At 42.0% G+C, this 18,821-nt stretch overlaps 1 protein-coding gene across 1 annotated transcript in view; it reads left to right on the top strand.

Moving 5' to 3' along the window:
• The window catches only part of Erich3 (glutamate rich 3), a 106,760-nt gene that overhangs the window by 9,726 nt on the left and 78,213 nt on the right, over positions 1-18,821 (top strand). Inside the window, exons 2-3 of the mRNA XM_023718305.1 lie at positions 15,373-15,466; positions 17,878-18,003. Coding sequence (XP_023574073.1) covers positions 15,373-15,466; positions 17,878-18,003 — 220 coding nt within the window. The remainder of the gene's footprint in view (positions 1-15,372; positions 15,467-17,877; positions 18,004-18,821) is intronic.

Raw genomic sequence — 18,821 nt, 5'->3', positions numbered from 1 at the left:
TTAATGTATCTGGTACAGGGTCTCATTATGCAGCTTGGACTCATAGTGATCCTCCTGTTTCAGCCTCCCCAGCACTGGGGTCACAAGTGTGCACCTCCACACGTGGCCTTGGTGGCTGGCTCAGCCCACTGGGGGCAGAGCTGGAGCGGCATGTGGTGCCGGAGATGGAACTCAGGTCCCCGTGCTTGCCTAGATAGGCACTTACACCGCTGAGCTATCTCTGTGGCCTGCTCTCTCCTTTTTTTTCTATAATACTTATGGGACTGATTTTTGGAGTCTGAAAGACATGGTTTGAATTGCAGTTATGCAGTTAGTAAACGTAAAAAACTTAGTTTCTCTGTGTCTCACTTTCTTTTTCCTAAAAATGGGGCTTATAAACACTTCCTTTGCAGGCATCTTGACACGTAATAGAGATTTGATGAATGGCAGCGGCTGTGTATTTCTTTTGATCTAGGTGCAAAGCATATATTGCTTAAGTCTTGACAATTAAATTCTTTAGATACAGAAACCAAAAGTAAATAAAATATACAGTTCAGAATCAACAGAGATGTCCCAACCTGATAAGGAAAGAGGATGGGGAAGGAGTCTCCAGTCCATAAATCACTTTCTTATTCAATGAAACTAATTCATTTTAAATGACAGCCTATTTTTAAATTCATGAATTTTTGCAAAGAAAATTAACATTCACATACCAATTCATGACCCCCCAAATGAGATTTTTTTCCCCTTTTTAAGAAACCAATCTCTGGACAACTGAAAAATGCAATTCAACTGGAAACTATAACCCAGAGAGTTTGTATGTGTCCAGTACTTAGTCTTATTGTTAAATTTGAGCTTTCCAGGCAGACTGACGAAGCCGCACAATTACTTAGACATTGATAAACTGCAGGAAGACTGGTGCAAATCTTACAGGTATATATATTTTCTCGTGATTGAGCATGTACAGGTTAGTCGGGCTCTTTAACCTTTGATCAGATACTATTAGCATCTTGCTATTGCACTAGAAATTACATTGCAGGGAAACGAGAAGGTTTTAAAAGCGGTGATTACGTTTCTCTTCCCAACACACGCTAATTTTATTCGTGTTGTACTCTTAGCAGTTTGATGTATTTTATTTTTTCCCCTTCTTTCTTTTCTGTAACTGAGTTTCTATTTTGGTTTTTCCTAGATACCTTTCCTGTCCAGGAATGGTATCATAGTTCACTTTTTCATAAAATAGAATAATAACCGGATGGAGGGAAGGTTTTCAAGATTAAAGAAGACCATGCCTGCGGGTGTTGCAAACAGCGGGGTGTTGCTGTGACTGTAGCACGTCAGACAGTCCTTGGTGGGGCTGCAAGAACGTAGAGGGCAGAGACTACTCTTACACAGCTTTGTAGGCTTGAGAGCACACAGGCCAGGCAGTAGTAGGCGTGCCTCTTTCTAGCAGGCATGCCTACATCCCCGCTCTGTGATTGTTTGCCCTCCGCAACACGGTGCTAGGGGTCCTGTGTGCTTCCTGTGGGGACTCTCAACTCCACGTGTCACTGTGTGAAGATAGGACTGCTTTCTGTTCTGGCGGGAGCACTGGGAAAGGTGCGCATCCCCGTGTTCTCCTCTTGGCCATGGGCCTCTGCGCAGGAGATGAGAATTCTCCGCCTCTTCCTGTGGCCTGGAACTTACCTGGTTTCTTTTTCATGACTCAGGTTTTATTTCACTTCTGATTATTTAGTTCTCCTTGAGACTCCTCTTCTAGTCCTCTGAAATGCCCTTGGAGGAACACAAGCAAATATATACATGGTTCGATTAGGAATGAAACACCACCAACAATATGGTAGCACCATTGGTGCTCCCACTGTACGTTTCCTCGCCAGATCACATTTAATCTTTAGCAAAAGCTCACTGAGCATCAAGCTCTCTTATTTGTCCTCATTTATAGATGAGGAGCTGAGGGTATTACCAGAACAGAAGTGGCACTGGAAGAATTCTACTGATCATTTGGGTTCTACAGGGAAGAGGTCACTGCACAATATACTGATAATACGGTCTCAAAAAAAAAATTGAAATAGTATAACTTAAAAATGGCTTCTGCGAAATCAGGATAAACTTTGGTGGAGAAAAATGACCAGCATTTTAATGAAACTCTTTTTCTTTTTGGTGCCAGGGATCGAACTCAGGACCTTGCTCTTGCCAGGCAGGTGCTTCTGCTGCTGCACTATCGCCCCTGACCTTAATGAAACTCCGTAGGACAACTTCATGTTTACTTTCCTCAGTGATAATATTAATAATTTATGCAATATGGCCTATAATGCATCACTTTTTTGCCAAACGCACCATTGTCGATAGGATCTACCGATTGGGCGTGTATCCTTGTTTTTTTACAGAGACAGACCCGTGCCTCCAGGTGACTATTAGGGTCACCATGACCTGAACTCTGTAGAAAAATTAATTGGGGATTACAGATATCCTGACCCATAGGCATATTTCAAAAATTTTAGTAAATTTGGATTTTGCATACAAGTAAATTGAATGAGCATTACCAAAGAAAATTTCAAGTTGGATTCCAAGAAAGGAAGGAAGAAAAGAAAGAAAAGAAATAAAAGGATTCCCAAATCCAAATCAGCCATGATGTGGAAGCATAATGTTTTGTTATTTGTTATCATTTTTTGCCAAATGTATCATTGCTGATAAGACCTGCCAGTAGGTCTTGGCAGATGAGATTAATGGGGTGAGATTAAAATGATCAGGATTTTGTGAAACTGAGATTATTACTTCCACATAGGATTTCAGAAAATATTTGTTTTTTTCCTGAAGTTGTCTATTTGAATTTCTGATTCTTAATCTCTCACAATCAGAATTTGTGCTCTAGACCTAAGCCCTAAGATCCTGTCAACATACAAGTACCTCTTCCACAGGGAACACTTTGCTGGGACAGACACACGGTGCACCAGGCAGGGCTCCCTTGCTGCCTGTCTGTGGCCACATAATCTTGGATCCTGTGGCTGTCCACGTCTTAGGTACTGCTCAGCTCCTGAGCACATCCCTGCCCACATTGCCTGCTGGGGGACCTGGGACCACTTGGCCCAAGCAGCTTGATTTCTCTGTCGGCCCTATCCTGCTTCGCCTTTTTTCTTTGGATAGGTCCCTAATAAATATCTTGTAACCACAGTGTGCATTTCAGCATGTACTACACCCCCTTTTTTTTTTTTTTTTAGATTTTCAATTTATTTATTTATTAGATACAGAGTCTCACTATGCATCTTGGACTTGTAGTGATCCTCCTGTCTTAGCCTCCCCAGTGCTGGGATTATAGGTGTGCACCACCATACCCAGTCTCAGGGTGGGCACAACACACCCAGGGTTCTGGGGCCTGCACCGCAAGTGGTACCAGGGATCAAACTCGGGTCCTTATGCTTGCTAGGCAGGATTTAGACAGCTGACCTATCTCCCCAGCCCAAGTAATATACTCTTAACAATGCTGAGTTTAGCTCACCTGAGAATAACCAAAGATGGAAGAGAAAGATGATGAAATATGGATGTGAGAAGAAAAAGGAAAGAAGAGGACAAAGAGCCTAACAGTGTCAGATGGCTTGAGGGTGTCCTCCTTTGGGACAAACAATGACACAGGAAAGGAAGTTTGAGTGTATACAAGGCAATCATTACCTGCTTTCTAATTCTGCTTAAGCCAACTCCAGGTGTCAGAATATGCAAGTAGAGTAACATGGAGATTTTTCAGATTCTCTCTGAAAGATAAAGCTTGTTATTTTGTTAACGCTAAATGGCTGTTGGCACTTAGAAAGAATTAGATGATCTTCAAAAGGAACAGTACAGGGGTTGGGGAGATGGCTCAGTGGAATAAGCACGTCCCTGGCAAGTGCAAGGGCCTGAGTTCAATCTCCAGTTCTGCAAGAAAAAAAAAAAAAACAAAAAAAACAAAAAAAAAAAACAAACAAACAGGAACAGTACAGTATTTTTATATCAAAAACTAATTCTAGGCACTTTTCCACAGTGCACTGAGTACTGGGCACTAGTAATAAGGTTTGTTCCTTCATGGGGTTTCCAATCTAGAGGACACATAACAAGAAGCCTGGCTTTCTAACTTCAAGGAGATAGTCCTTGAATTTATGTAAGCCTCTTACTAAGAGGAGAATAAACTACCTAGTCTTTTAAGATCAAATAGGGAGCAAATAGTATTTGTGGCCTTTTCCAAGGAAGATTTTCCTGATAATAGCAGAAATTAAAGATGGGAAATAGTTATTCACAGTGGAAGTTTCAAGGAGTAGTTTTGCCTGCTAAGGTGCTAGGTTTTAATGTTCACTGAGCATTTACTATGCATTGGTACATTGCTAAGTGCTGTACACATATCGAACCATTTAGGGCTCTGAGTGACTTCAAGGAAGAAGGGAACAATTATCATAGTCCCATGTCAGTTGAAGCAGGAGGCACAATGATGTTTAATATCTTGCCTCCACCAATCAAGAATCAAACTCAGAAACTGACGTGAGAAGCTGAAACTCAGCTACCATGCCCACCTCTTAAGATACTGCCGGGAGATTGAAAGAAAAATCTGGCCAGCACATTTCCATGCTTAAAACCTTGTACTGCTGCCACAAAGCCCTCCAATTCCAGGAGCAGCAGCTCTCGGGACATCTCTTTGATTTTTAAACAGCTGGCTTTGTGCTTGCTCTCTTGGCATCCCCTGCAGGTCAGCTACTGGCTTCTCTACCTGCCCTAGTGTTTTCCCTTCTCGAGGTTGAACTCTTCATCACAACATAAAGCTCAGATCAGTGGCTAAAACTGAATGATCCCTGGTTTAAGTCTGAGTCCGTCTCTAGCAAATGATCACTAGTTATCTAAGCACTCTATTCACTCAATGATGGGGAGAGAGGATAACAGCATTTTATCAGGTCATCGTGAGAATTAAAATACATAGTGTGTGTGAAATCGAGTGTTTGCTGTGTGCGCTACGTGACACTAAATGCTCAGCAAATGTTTGTGATGATAAGGACTGGTTTCTAAGTCTTTCCTGTTCACCTTCCCTTTAACTTTCTCATTACGTTCTCTTAATTTGAATACTGTGTTTTTTTTGTTATTGCATAGTTTTTAAATGGCCATAAAGTTTTTGTTTCTCTGCAAGAAGATGTAAAATTTGAAAAGCAGGAGGTTGGATGTGCACAGTGTGTCCTGCGAGGGGCTGGCCCCGGACTCCCCTGGCTCCTTTCTGAGCACCGCGAAACTCCCCACAGCAGTAAGGCCTGTTGGAGACCAGTTTGTTTTTACTAGTCACTTCCAGCCATCATATTAAGGCAATAAATACAATAATATTACAATTTGCATCTGGCCACATCGTTAGGATAAGCTGGGAGAAATTGTAAATCAATATTTCACATAATTGCTGAGATCCTGCAGGATTGGGTGCAAATAAAGAAGAATGAAGGATTTAATATAAAATCATTTACATGGTATCAGTTCCATCACCCCTTAAAAAGTGGCAGGCTGCAGAGTCTTGGGGTCTAATTTTAGTTTGCAAAGAGTTTTCTTACAAAGGAATGAAAAATAATTGACCTTTATGTCAATTGTTCTGTATTTGCGTTTCTTCAGGTTTTCTCAGAAGGATATGTATTCCTTTTCTGTATCTCTGGGAACTTGGTTATACAATTGTGTAGCACACTGCAAAGCACTTACATCATAAAATAAAATTAAAAAAATGAAACTGACACTGTTAGTATGGTCATCCGCAAGGGGCATTTTTGTGTTGTTAAGACCCCAGAAGACATTAAGCATGTTTTGGCCTTTTTTGGTCAGACTGCTTGTAGTTACTGTTCTGAGGCAGAAGAACTGAAAGGTTAGGATCCTCATACATGGATTTAAAAAGCAATACATGTGTTCAAAGAATTGGAGCACTATACTTTGTTTCATTAACTGACTGACTTATGTGTTCAACAAATACTGGGAACCTGCTTACTGCGTCCTGGGCCCCATAATGCATATCTTGGTGAAGGGAATTGGGAAAGAGCCTTATGTGAATCCGAAGGCAAATGGGAAAGACAACTGAAAGTGATTTTGGTAGAAAAAGCAGTGCGACAAGAATCACCAGAAAAGAATGAGTCCCCTTTGGTGGGAATTTCTGTGATGTTCTGGAATGTTCCTTTTGAACTTTGCTTTGAGTTTATCGATAAACCATGCCCCCTAGATTATAATGTTCTGGAGTTCACCAGCTCTTAGGCAATCATTTCTAAATGTCATTTTCTGTAATCCAGTGGCACAGTAGCTCCAAGTAAATGTATTTCCAGGCCACTTGGAGAACCCACCTCAGAAAGCACTGCCAACATTTTACTTCATGTGGATGGTGGAAAAGATTGAATTCCTCAGGCTCATGCATCACCTAGAGGGTGGAATTAGAATTTGAACCCACGTCTTCTAGCTCCAAATCCTACCTTTTTTTTTCCTTTGTGGCTGGCTCAGCTCATTGTGGGGGCAGAGCTGGTGTGGCATGTGGTGCCAGGGATTGAATCTGCGGTCCCTGCGTGCTTGCCTAAGCTTGCCTAAGCAGGTGCTTTAGACCGCTGAGCTCTCTCACTGGCCCCCCTACCCTTGTTTATCACATAAAATTTTATGACAGAAAGAGGTTATGAATATAGATTTTTCTGCCTGAAGTAATTATAGAAATATTATTGTAAGTGTTTAGAGGTAAGATATCTGGTCCCATATTTCCTAAATTTTCTAACCTTTAAATAATAGATCTGGGATTCTTAGTGATAGCAAACTAAATTCTCTAGATTAGAGCCACCGTTTAACTTTTTTACTTTTACTTTTTTGCTGCTCGGTCAGTGATACTCTATTGATAGATTTTATTTGGAGAAATTATCTCAATTTAGATTTTTAGAACTTCTTCACTAAGAATCTTGCTAATATTTAAAGACTTAGAGTTGGTTGCATGGCTTCAGTGTGCTAAATTAGTTTCCTTGTGGAGCTGGGCCTCAGTGTACTCTTGCATAGGTTTGTAACGGACGATGAGAACAGCATTTGAGTCAGGGGCAGAACTCTGTTGCTAGAGAGCTGTGTGCTAACACAAAGGCAATCAAGCCACTACACTCCATGGTCTGTAGGACTTGCCTTCCCAATAAAAAGCACTTGGCTTCTGGGTTACAGAGACATGTTACCTGGCTTGCATTAGGGGCCTGCCTTGGCAGTAGAAGGCCCTCCTTGAACACCATCAGATCTATAAATTGCAGATTTAGTGGCTATTGAGATGCAGAGCACCTCTCAACGAGGCTTTTCATCTTCAGTAATAAAACTGCAGAGATCCCCCTAAGTCTCATTTGATTCTGTTGAGATAAATGGTGTAATCAGTTTTTCCACATTGGTAAGTGAGTTGAACCTTTCCATTTTTGGCCACGTAAAATTGTATAAAATTTCTTGATTGAAATGCAGCTGAAAAATGACACTTTTTGCTGGAGTCCTTATGTTCTTTGAAGGAGGAAACAGCTAAGCAGGTACATGAGGCCCTTGGCAAAATATTGGCTATATGATGAATTTTTATTTTTTTTATTTATTTATTTTTTTTTTTTAATTTTTATTTATTTATGTGTGTGTGTGTGTGTGTGTGTGTGTGTGTGTGTGGCCAGCTCAGGCCACCAGAGGGCGCGGCTGGCTGGCATGTGGTGCTGGGGGATTGAACCGTGGTCCCTTTGCTTTGCTAAGCTTGTTCAAATAGGTGCTTTAGACCACTGAGCCATCTCACCAGCTCAATGATGAATTTTTAGACCAAATCTATTAAATTCATAAGTCTCTGTATTTACTCATATGATGAATCATGTTGTTCATTCTCTGTGCTACATCCTGCCACTTACTTTTAAAATTTAATCAGTGGTATGCTGGTAAGTTGGCTTTGCAGGAAAATAAAAAGAACCTTGCTATGTAGTGTTTGCCAAATTCTGTGGTAGGTATCCTTCCATGATGTCCAGTTTCAAGCTACCAGTGCTTTGCAAAATTCCTGAAAAAAAAAAACATTTTTTTTTTCATGAGATCCAGTGTGCACCAGTTCCAGCACACATTCTGAGTAATTTTCAGATATACTTTTGTGCATTTTCTAATTTTGTTTCTGTATTTAGGACAGGGTGTACAGGGTGTACAGGGTCTCACTGCATAGATCGGACTCGTAGTGACTATCTTGTTTACAGTCTCCCAAGAGCTGGGACTCCAGGCTTGGGCGCCACCATGCCAGTCTCAATTGCGGTTTCAGCGTGCCCCGGGTTGAGGTCGGCATGGCAGGCCTGGGGATCGAAATTCCAGCCCCTGCACCTGCATAAGCAGGCACTGTATTTTCTAATTGTGTTACACATGAAATCATTCTAACTTACTTCATTTTGAAGTTCTTAACGGGACAAGCCCTGTTATGCTCCCATTCATGGCTTCTTTTTCTTCTTCCTCAGATTTTCCTGTACACATATAGTGGTAAGCATGCAAAGGAATATTTTCATCAACAATAACACAATTTTTCTCACTTCAGTTTCACTAAAATAATTCCCAGCTTATAGGGAAGGGCATGTTCTAGCAAATTTCCAAATTTGCTAGGAAAACTTTCATAGTAAACTTTCCTTCTTAGTGTTTCATGTAAAATATAATTATCTAAATTTAATTAAATATTTTAAGTGCTCCATAATGGGTGTTTGATGTGGCTATAATTACACCCCATAAATTACTCTGTATTCTCCTGTATTATATTCACCTAAAGGAAGTTTTCTCTATGCTGTTATCCATATAAAAAAAGATGTGAATTGCTTGAAATGCTCTTTAGTGTACTTCTTATTCTTTTGTCTTGGCGCTTGCATCTGACGCACCAAATTAGTTCACCAAGGTCAGCTTTCACTCATTTTGTACATCCAGGCCTGGTACCAAGAGCTGACTCCCTGCACCCAAGAAGTCTGCTTGTGGAAGTGGAGTCAGTGGCATGATTCGTCACTGAACAATATGTGTTGCATCCACTTGCTCTCCCTTTAGAATCAGTGATTCTATTCCTTGGCATCCGGTGTGTGAGAAAAATCCTTCGGTAGGCAAAAGAATGTCCCCTTAGGAGTGTCCAATTCCTAATTCTCAGAATCAGAAAAAATATTACTTTCCATGTGAAGAGGGAATAAATGCTGCAGATGGAATTAAGCTTGCTAACTGACGCCGAGGCGAGGATGTCAGGGATTCATCAGGTGGGCTCCACTTAAGGGCAAGAACCCTAGAATGAGCAAGAGATAGCTGAAGGGCCATTTGCTAGCTTTGGCAGTGAAAGGGGCGACAACCCCAGGAGTGGGCAGCCTCAGAAGATGGAAAGGAAAGGACTCTCTTACAGCCTCCAGGAAGAGCACAGCAGCCCTGCTCCCACCTGACGTCAGGCTGGTGAGACCCGTGTTTTGACTTCTGTCTGCCAGGAGCGACAAGAGAATGGCTTGTCTTCTTTTAAGGTACTAGTTTGTGGTACTTTGCTACAGTAGTAATAAGAAACTGCTAAGAATGCAATTAATCTAGATGGGATAAGTAACAATTTGGCTTAAATAAAAATATCCTGGCTTTGTCAAAATTGAGAGTTTTTGTTCTTTCTAAACAAATTTGCTAGGGAAATTTGTAGTCTGAAGCAGATTGCGGGACTATATATTTAAGAAACTGATTTACGGATTTCAGCACATTGTTTTTACGCTAAAGATGTACCTAATTTTAAATGAAAGCTATGCATGTGTTAACTTATTTTATGATTTTTTTTTTTGTTGAAAAGTTTTCTCTTTTTGTGCTGGAGAATTGATCAAATGACATGTTCTCTGAATATAGCCAGATTTGTATCATTTTGTGTCAATCCTCCAGGCCCATGTTCGCAAGACCTGGCGAGCAGTATTTACTTTGGTTGGGTGTGTGCTATCAGGAGCAAGCTTTAGGTGATATGATCTTTCATGAGTAACCTTAACTAAGGTTTGCTTCCTTACCCCTTCTACTATGGACTACAGAAGTGTGACCCCCTTCTCCAAACTCATGTCAAAACCCTAATAGCCAACGTATTTGGTGATTTGGCTCTTTGGAGCTAAATAAGCCGTGAGAGATTAGTGCCCTGGTGACACCGGAAGGCCTTTCTTTACTTCTTGGTCTTTTCTCCGTCACTTGAGGGTACAATAAGAAAACGGCGAGAATGAGGGAGCGCAGTTATCAAGAGCCTGGCCATGCTGGCCTCTTGGGTGCAGACCTCGCATCTTCAGAGTTTTGGGAACGGTATGTTTGCTCTTGTATCCACTCGGGACCTGGTATTATACTCCAGCAGTCTGAGTGGAGTGAGACAGAATCGACATTAAATAGGGGCTCTGCTATACAATAAATACCTAAAATGTATGTATAGTTTTGGAACTGGGGCACTGGTAGAGATTGAAAACAGTTTGAGTTTTTGGTAGAAAAAAGTCAACATTGCCACAAAGAGAATTTTAGCAGCGGTGATAGGAAAGGCTCAGAAAGGACAGAGGGCAGCTCGAGATCATTTCCTTCTTCGAGGATACTGTATCTTCACGCATAGGACGCGAGCTATTCTGAAGAGACCTCAGCTGGAAATGAAGAGGATCTGAAGCTGCAAGAAAGGCAGGGCTTGTACCCTGGCACAGAACCCAGCGGAATGTGCTTCGGTCCCAGCGTTTTGCGGGAGGTGGAATGACTGAGGCAGAGGGAGGTGGCCCCCGCGTGTGCTGACGGAGCCAGGACCAGTGGAGATGGGTGGAACCAGAGCCGTGCTCTTCAGAGTGCTGCTGCTTCCTTTACACAAGGGCAGACAGTGTGGGGACACGCCGTCTAGGCCTGCAGATTGGGGCTAATGGGCCAGAAAACACGACTCTGTCAAGCCTGGCCCATGAATAGATGTCACCTTTCCCAGTTCTCTAGGCCTCACTCCCAACAAATAATAGCCTTGTTTGAGTGTTGCCGTTTTAGGAAGCTAGAAAGCTGTGGTACCTAGATACTGCTCCTCTTCCAAGGACTGGAGAGAAATCAAATTACAGCGTGGAAAGGGATATGTTTTGTTGTCTGCAGAGTGGGATATGGATATCATGCTCCTCCCCCTGCTCGGGGCACAGTGTCTGACCCACACATCCTCAGAATGAATTAGCTTCTGAAAGGAGAAAAAATCAAACATGTACACACACACACACACACACACACACACACACACAGTGTGCATATGTTAATTAGGCTGGCCGCTTTGTACGTGCACTATCTGTGCTAGAGAAATGCTCAAATGACACGTTCTCTGAATATAGCCAGATACTCTATGGATCCAAGTGGATCCATAGAGTTCTGTGGAATAACCTGAGAAATGCCAGTACTTAAGAAATGTTTGTGATTAATACTGATTACGGTGCCTCTCGGTTTACTTGAGGTTTTTATGGGACAGACTCTCTCTCTTCGGGTCCAGATGGAGCAACTGATAGGAACTGCTGACTTTTAGTTCTGTAGAGCACTGTTTATGTACTCGGCATGGTGGGAGGCAACCATTCAAGGACTAAATGCTGAAAAGCTGCGGCTGGGAAGGCACATGTCTAGTGATGCAGCGGAAGGCCTTGGTGAGATGTGGGCATGTCTGCACGTGGTGGAAACAGGAACCAGCGGAGAAAGCATTGCGTTGTTTCCTTGGGACTGGTTTTCCCAGCACATATTGCCCTACAGCTCTTTCCTTACCCAGAGACCTGGGATGGGTAAACAGGCTTGTCGTGGAAGGACCAAGCACACTGGACCAGTCTGGACAGTGAATTGTAGCTCTGGGTGTGGATAATAAGGCCTGGGAGTAATATGGTCACCGTGGAGAAGGTTAGGTCACAGGCAGTATGGCCGGGAAGACCAGCTTTGACCACAGATGCAGAAAGTAACACAAAAAGGAAGGAATGTCCAGAATGTACAGTCATTACACCTAGAATCAGGTGACCTTATCAACCCCAGGGTTGGGCCAGGAAAAACAAAAAGGAAAATGGGGGTGGTGGTGGCAGGGAGTGCAGAGGACAAAGGCAGAAATAGAGGACAAACTAATGACCAAGGTTGGTGGCCTGGCGAGTAAAGCTTTTGGAATGGAGTGAATGCAAAGGGAGGCTACAAGCCTGTGCAAGGACTGTGGCATGAGGGACCAGGTTGGCCACAGTTGCGGTTATAGAAGCCTGAGCTGTCTCCCCGATAAGTGGAGCTTGGTGGGCAGAGCGAAGCTGGCATTTATGTGCATGCAGTGGAAACGTTTGCACTGACTGTGTTGCCAAATGTCTGTCTGTCTGTCTATCCATCCATCTAATCCATCTAATCTTTCTATCTACCTACCATCTGTCTATGGTCTGTCATTTATCCATGTATCCATATATCCTATCTATCTATCCATCTATCTACAATCTACTGTGTATTACCTAATTATCCATCTATGTATCTACCATCTATCTACTATCTACCTACCATCTATGTACCTATCTATCCTATCTATCCTATCTATGTATCTACCCTAGTGCAATTTCTTATTATCAATATATGAACCTGAAGTGGACTGAAAAACACTGTCTGAAAAGAAATAACTGAAGTGTGGGTTCTCAAGGCCAGTTGGGTGACAGTAGTTGTGGAAAAGGTTGCTTTACAAATGACTTCTCAGTCGGGGACCACATTCATTCCCACACAGGACAAGGTGAGAGTCCTGACGTTCAGTGAGCATCGTGCCTAGACGTCCTCAGCCTCGCAGTGAGAATGAGCTGGGCAAGGGGCTGCTGTGCACACACGCTCAATTAGCGGGAGCCTGAGAAAGTAGAGGGCAATTCAGATTACTGGATGCCAAAGCTGGTTAATTGTTATTAGGACCCTAAATATTTTAAAAGTTATAGAGTTCTGAATTGAAGGAAAGGATATCTGAACGATCAATAGGGATAATGCAGGAGGCCCATGCTACCCTAACTTTCCACTCCCACTTTATTTATTCAGGGTTGTAACACTTCTAGCTATTCCAAAACTATTGACTTTTTTTTTTTTTTATCATGGGTCTGGCAAACAGACAAAAGACTATATGTGATATCACTCTAATGATTCATCTTAAGAATCTGTGAACTGTGGAATCATGATTGTTAGGACTGAGAGACACCTGCTCACCTTTCTGAAATGAGGAGCTGAAAAGATATTCTGAGATTCAGAAAGGGTAAGGGATACAATGTTGACCTTTCAGAGACAGGAAACCTTTGATGAACTATAGGACATCAAGACAGTTCATTTAAAAGATGGTTTCAAAGCATTATCCAGGGATGCCTTAGTGGAGCTCTTGGGCTCTCTTTTTACATAAACCCAGAAAGTAATGGTCTTTACAGCTGTTCCTGTGTTGGCAGCCCTCATGTGACACCTTGGCTTCTGGGCCGTGTAACTGCTTTCTGTCTCTTTTGTGGGCAAAGTTAAATTTTTCCATACCATTTGACAGCATGGAACCTTCTTGAGATGGGCTGCTAACAAGAAAAGAGAGAGGCAAAGGTCACCAAACCATCCTCGTGTAATTAAGGCGATGCAAACAGTGCAACAAAATGATTGCCGATGACATTGACTTGGTTCTGTAACAAGCATTACTTTTCTGGTCTGGGAAAGTTAAGGGTCTGCTGCCCATAAGATGTAAAGACTGTAGGTCTTGGTTTTAAATAACGCTGTCGATACTTTGAAATGCTTTGTAAATACCTTAAAGGAGAGGTTTACTGATTTATTTCAGGGCTGTGTTTAGGCTCGCTTGTTTTTTTCTCTATGTATGTACATGTACAGATGTACAATTAAAATGTACCCACATATATACATACAGGAATATCTGTGTATATGAATACAAGCACACACACACACACACACACACACACACACACACATTTTGTTGGTTTGTTTCACTTGGTGGTGGTACTGAGGGACAGAAGCCAGGGCTTCAGGCATGCTAGGCAAGCGCTCTACCCCTGACCCATGCTCCTGGCATGTTTAAAATTAAAGTACAAACAGTGAAAAAGAAAAATAGATCCAACTTTGACTTATAGACTGAGATTGGTCACCTGCTAAGAGATAGCACTCATGAAGGAGCCAGATTGTCTTTTCTTAAAACTCTGTGTTTTTTGATCATGGAGATTAGGCAGAGGGCCTTTATGCTGAGCTACATCCCAGCCTTGCACCCTGCTTCCTCAGCTGGAGGGGTGGGGTTGCAGGCACACACAGGCGCTCATTAATTTCTTACAGAGCGGACATGCAGTATAATCAGAGCCTTTAAAAATGTTTTAGTGCTAGCTGCAGAACGAATGAGATCATCTAGACACACATGAGGATGTCACTACTTCAAAAATGCTGAGCTTAAGAGCTGTCAAGATAGCTCAGTACAATAAGCACCTGCTTAGGCAAGCACAGGGACCAGGGTTTGATCCCCAGTACAGCATGCTGCACCGGCCCCACTCCTGGGTGCGCTGAGCTGGCCATTGAGACCAGGTGTGGTGGTGCATACCTGTAATCTCAGTGCTGGGGAGGCTGAAAACAGGAGGATTACTAGGAGTATGAGTTGCATAGTGAGACCCTGTTGCCAAATACATGAAAATTTTAAAAATGCTGAAATTAAGCTTAACTGAAAATTTACACCAGTAAGAGTAAGTCCCACTCTTGCACTGCATTTATGAGGCATGTTATTATTTGGATTCACAGCAGATAACAGTAATAGAGACACCAGGGGTCATGCACCCTCTTGGCCTTCCATGCTAGCAGAGGGGACCAAGAAATACTAATTCCGTATTCTAGGATGTGAGGTGCAACTCCAGGTCTGAAGGAAAAGTGGAAGGGAAAGGGATGCAGCATGCAGGTGCACGTCAGGGGATGCCTCCTTCAGGAGGGGTGGCTGTGCGCCTCCGTGTCACCTCTCCGACAGCGGAAGAATGGGTCTTGGCAGCCAAAGGGCTGCATGTGTCCTGAGGATCTGAGAAATGATGCTGAGGGGAGGCAGGAAAGCGCAAGGCATCAGAGTTTGGAGTATATAGTGAGAGGCTGAGAAGCTCTCTGTGAGAGGTGCTCCCTGTCCATCATCCCTCTCGAAGGACTTCCTGACAGCTGGAGCCAGCAGCCCCTTCTCTGGGTTCCTGTGAGCTTTAGTACATTTCCAGCACTGGATTTCTCACCGTAATTTAATTCTGCAATTCTGTATTTGTCTGCAAGATAACCAAAGTCAGGATGACCTCGCAGTTATCACCATAAAACCAAGAAACTAGCAGGTGCTCTGTAAATGTTTATTAAACACATACACTGATAACTCGCCGGCTGGATGAGCATCCGGTTATGGACAGCTTGGGGAGAGAAAGCCAACCATTGCCTTGGTTATCACGCAGCAGTTCATAAAACCTTAAGGGTTTCATTTTTCTGTTTCAGATTACTAGCGGCGTACAATAGCCTGACTGATAAACACCTGGCTGGATATTTTAACAATACCAGGATAAGGAGGCATCTCTTAAGATCAGGGCTGGTAAGATTTGTTTTATTTTCCACCCACTTTCTTGTTTAGGTTCAATACTTTCCAACCTCTTCAGGTTTCCTCTTTGAGCTAGTGGGTGATATCTTTTTTCCTATTCATTTCAGAAAAAAATTGCTCCTTTCCAAAGTTCTGATTTATTTATTTGAGGCTATTTCAAAAGTGAGAAAGAGGTCACAATCACAACTGAGGAAACATAAATTATTGAGGAGGCGCCTCTATTCGCCTTCCACAGCACAGTTCATTTGCTTATTCATTCATATATTCAACGCATATTTATTGAATGCACTTGAGGAGCCAGAAACTGTTAGAGAATGAGGACAGAGAAAACTTTATTACCTTTGGAAAAAAATATTGTTTTTAATAATAACAGAATATGGTGTGGAAAACATGAACAGTTCAACATTTCCTCTTGAATTTTTTTCCACTCTCATTTCCTGTGATAGTTTATTGATACGTTAGCATCTTTCACTAGCTGCAAATCTGTGCTGCCCACAAAATTTCCATTCCTCTAAATGTATATGAGATGGAAATCTTTAAAAATTACAGTCGATTTCCACTGAAAGGGGGGAGTGCGGTTACGGAAGGCGTTAGCTATTTACTTCCTCTTTTACAACACAGTGGATTTTCTTAACAGTTGCTGCCTCAGTGTTGAAAGAACACGCCTTGTGTTTTTTATTGCTGTGTGCATGTGCGTGGCAGTCCAGCCGGAGAGATCTCAGAGTGCTTGCTTCCTGTCTCCCGGGGCTTTGTTATCTGACTGAGCTGGTTGAAACGCAGCTTGCCATTAACAAGACAGAGAATCTGGAGCAAACAATTTACTTAACCCCTCACCCCCACCTTCCCCAGTTGTGAAAGGAAGACTGAGACGCCCAGCCCTCAGCATTGTTCGGACCACTAAAGATTTGCTACAAATGGAGTCATCATGGCTACTACTCACATTGCTTCTGGGGGACAATGAGCCCCCCCCCCCCAAAGTCCAATGAGCTTTGTGTGTAAATGGCAAAGGTTTTGCATTTACTCGTCGCCATTATTAACGAGCACTTGCTGGCTTCCAGTTCCATGCAGGCCCTCTCACAACAGGAGGTTTTGGCCATTTCTCTAGAGCAGTGGTTTAAACATAACCCTCAGCAGCGTTCAGCCTCACCCGGGACCTTGTTAGGGAATGCAAATACAAGACCACTAACCCACGCCCGTGGAATTAGAAGCCGTGGGCTGGGGCCCATTGATCTGTTCCTCTTGTGCTCTCCAAGCGATTCTGGTCCAGGTTCAAGTTTAAAAACCTCTGCCCTGTAGGAGCTTCTAGTCTAACTAGGGAAATCAGACAGAATCTGGAGAAGAGATGACAAGGACACAGTAACTGCCGATGGAATGGCAGTTGAAATTCTAGAGATTGCAACTGGGATGTCATTTTAATCATGCTTTTTATGACCTGTAACTTTCTTTCATTGGAAAATAGGTATATGCATACACTGTATATAATATATATTCATATATATGTGGGTTATTAATAGCTAATTGTAACACAGTTAATGTTACTGTGTTACTCTGGTTAATCTCAACAGTAATATTTTTGCAAGCAAACTTTTTAAGAAAATGAAGAATAAATATGTGGCTTGGATTACTATAAAAGAAGAGCAGGGCTTATGTACATGGAAAAGGTCAATAATCAGAAAGAATAACACCTCTTCTTATAGGAGACATAGAAAAATATACAAATATGCCCAGGGGAAAGAGTAAAAAAAAATTACACAAAAACAAAGTGGTACTCTTGGGACACGCGATGATATGAATCGAGACTAACACCAAATACCTTCTATCTAAAGTATGGTGTGATTTGTAAAATACTAAAGCACAACAAATTAAATTACATTGTGGGCTGGAGAGTAGAGGAAAAAGCAGTAGGACAACAAAGTAATGACACCAATTATTTTTAAAAACAAGCTGGTGAGATCCTCTGTAGCTGGCCTGGTTTGTGCTTCAAAGCCTTGTCTGCACACTCCTCAGGCCTGTGATTGGGGCTCCTGCTCCCCCCTTCAGGTAGCCCAGCACTCCCTTCTTCCCTGAGCGTGTTCACAAAGAGACATGAAAAGAACACCTGGGTTCCATCAAGGGGAAATTGTTCCTCTAATGAAAACCTTTTTTAAACATCAGGTGCACCACCTGTATGTGTTTTCACAATGATGGGTATCTGAGACTTCCTTTCTCCTTTTTGCCTTATGAAATATTCATTGAAAGCAAAAGTTGATCAACCATAATGGTGTGCTCCTTTAGGCTTGGAAGATACCGTCACGCTCTGTTCCCTCCTCTCTCTCTTTCAGCCTCTCAGTCTTTCTCTCCCTGCCTGCTCTTTTTGATGACTGACCACTAATATTCTACTGTGTATTTCTGTTTATTGGTTACAGATCACAAGAAGTGGAAGGATCCTCTCTGAGAAGGAATACAAACTAAATATAATGAAAAGAGATCATCAGAAATATATTCGGGAGTGTTTAGCCCAGGCCATTTTCCATAAAGTTCTTGATATGGAGGTACAACTGTGTATGATCACTTTCCTTATAATTGTTGATTTATAATATGACAATTAATAATGCTTCTGTACCCAGGAGCAGAGAACTCTTCCTGTATTTCATGAAAAAATATATAGAGCCCAGTAACTTAAGTAGTACTCTTTATCTAGGTAGGCAGGAGCCAATAGACTAGAGTAAGCTTTTCTCTATTTCACTTGGGAAAAATATGGACACTATAATATATTTTGTGATATTTAATTTTCTAAATGTAGATTTTTAATCTACAATGGCTACTCTGAAACATACTAGCCCTCACCATCTGTGCCTTAATTTCCATTTGCTAAAAAAAGTGACATCTGTTTAAATATCAGTAATTCCACTGCCATGAATTATTTCAGATCTGTTATTCTTTTAAGGCTTCGAAGCTCAGCCGTATGTTAGGTTTCAAGGAATAGGCATTGAAACATCTGCTGTCCCTCCTACTTGAGGCCACATTGGTCAACGTAGATTTACAGCCCAAGCATCAACCATTTTTTTTTTATCAGACATGGCATTTTTAGTGGGATATCTAGCTAGCTCAATAGATTGTTTCAGCCTTGCTCCATGAAACTTGTAGCTTCATCATCAACACCATTTTAATCTCTGTGCAAAAGCATGTCGCTTCTTGGCTTGAACATACAGCAGTAAATCAGAAAACTTGGCTTGTATAGCCACTGACCTGTGGGTGCAGTAAACATTATGAACAACTGTACAATCATCAGTAAACCAATGCTAAGTTTGTTAACACCAAAAATATTTTTATAATGCTGTTATATTGATCAAGTAGAATATTTGCTTAA

This window comes from Octodon degus, unplaced genomic scaffold, assembly GCF_000260255.1.
Source record: "Octodon degus isolate 3935 unplaced genomic scaffold, OctDeg1.0 scaffold00057, whole genome shotgun sequence".
Classification (NCBI taxonomy): domain Eukaryota; kingdom Metazoa; phylum Chordata; class Mammalia; order Rodentia; family Octodontidae; genus Octodon; species Octodon degus.
This window is presented reverse-complemented; position numbering and strand designations above follow the sequence as displayed.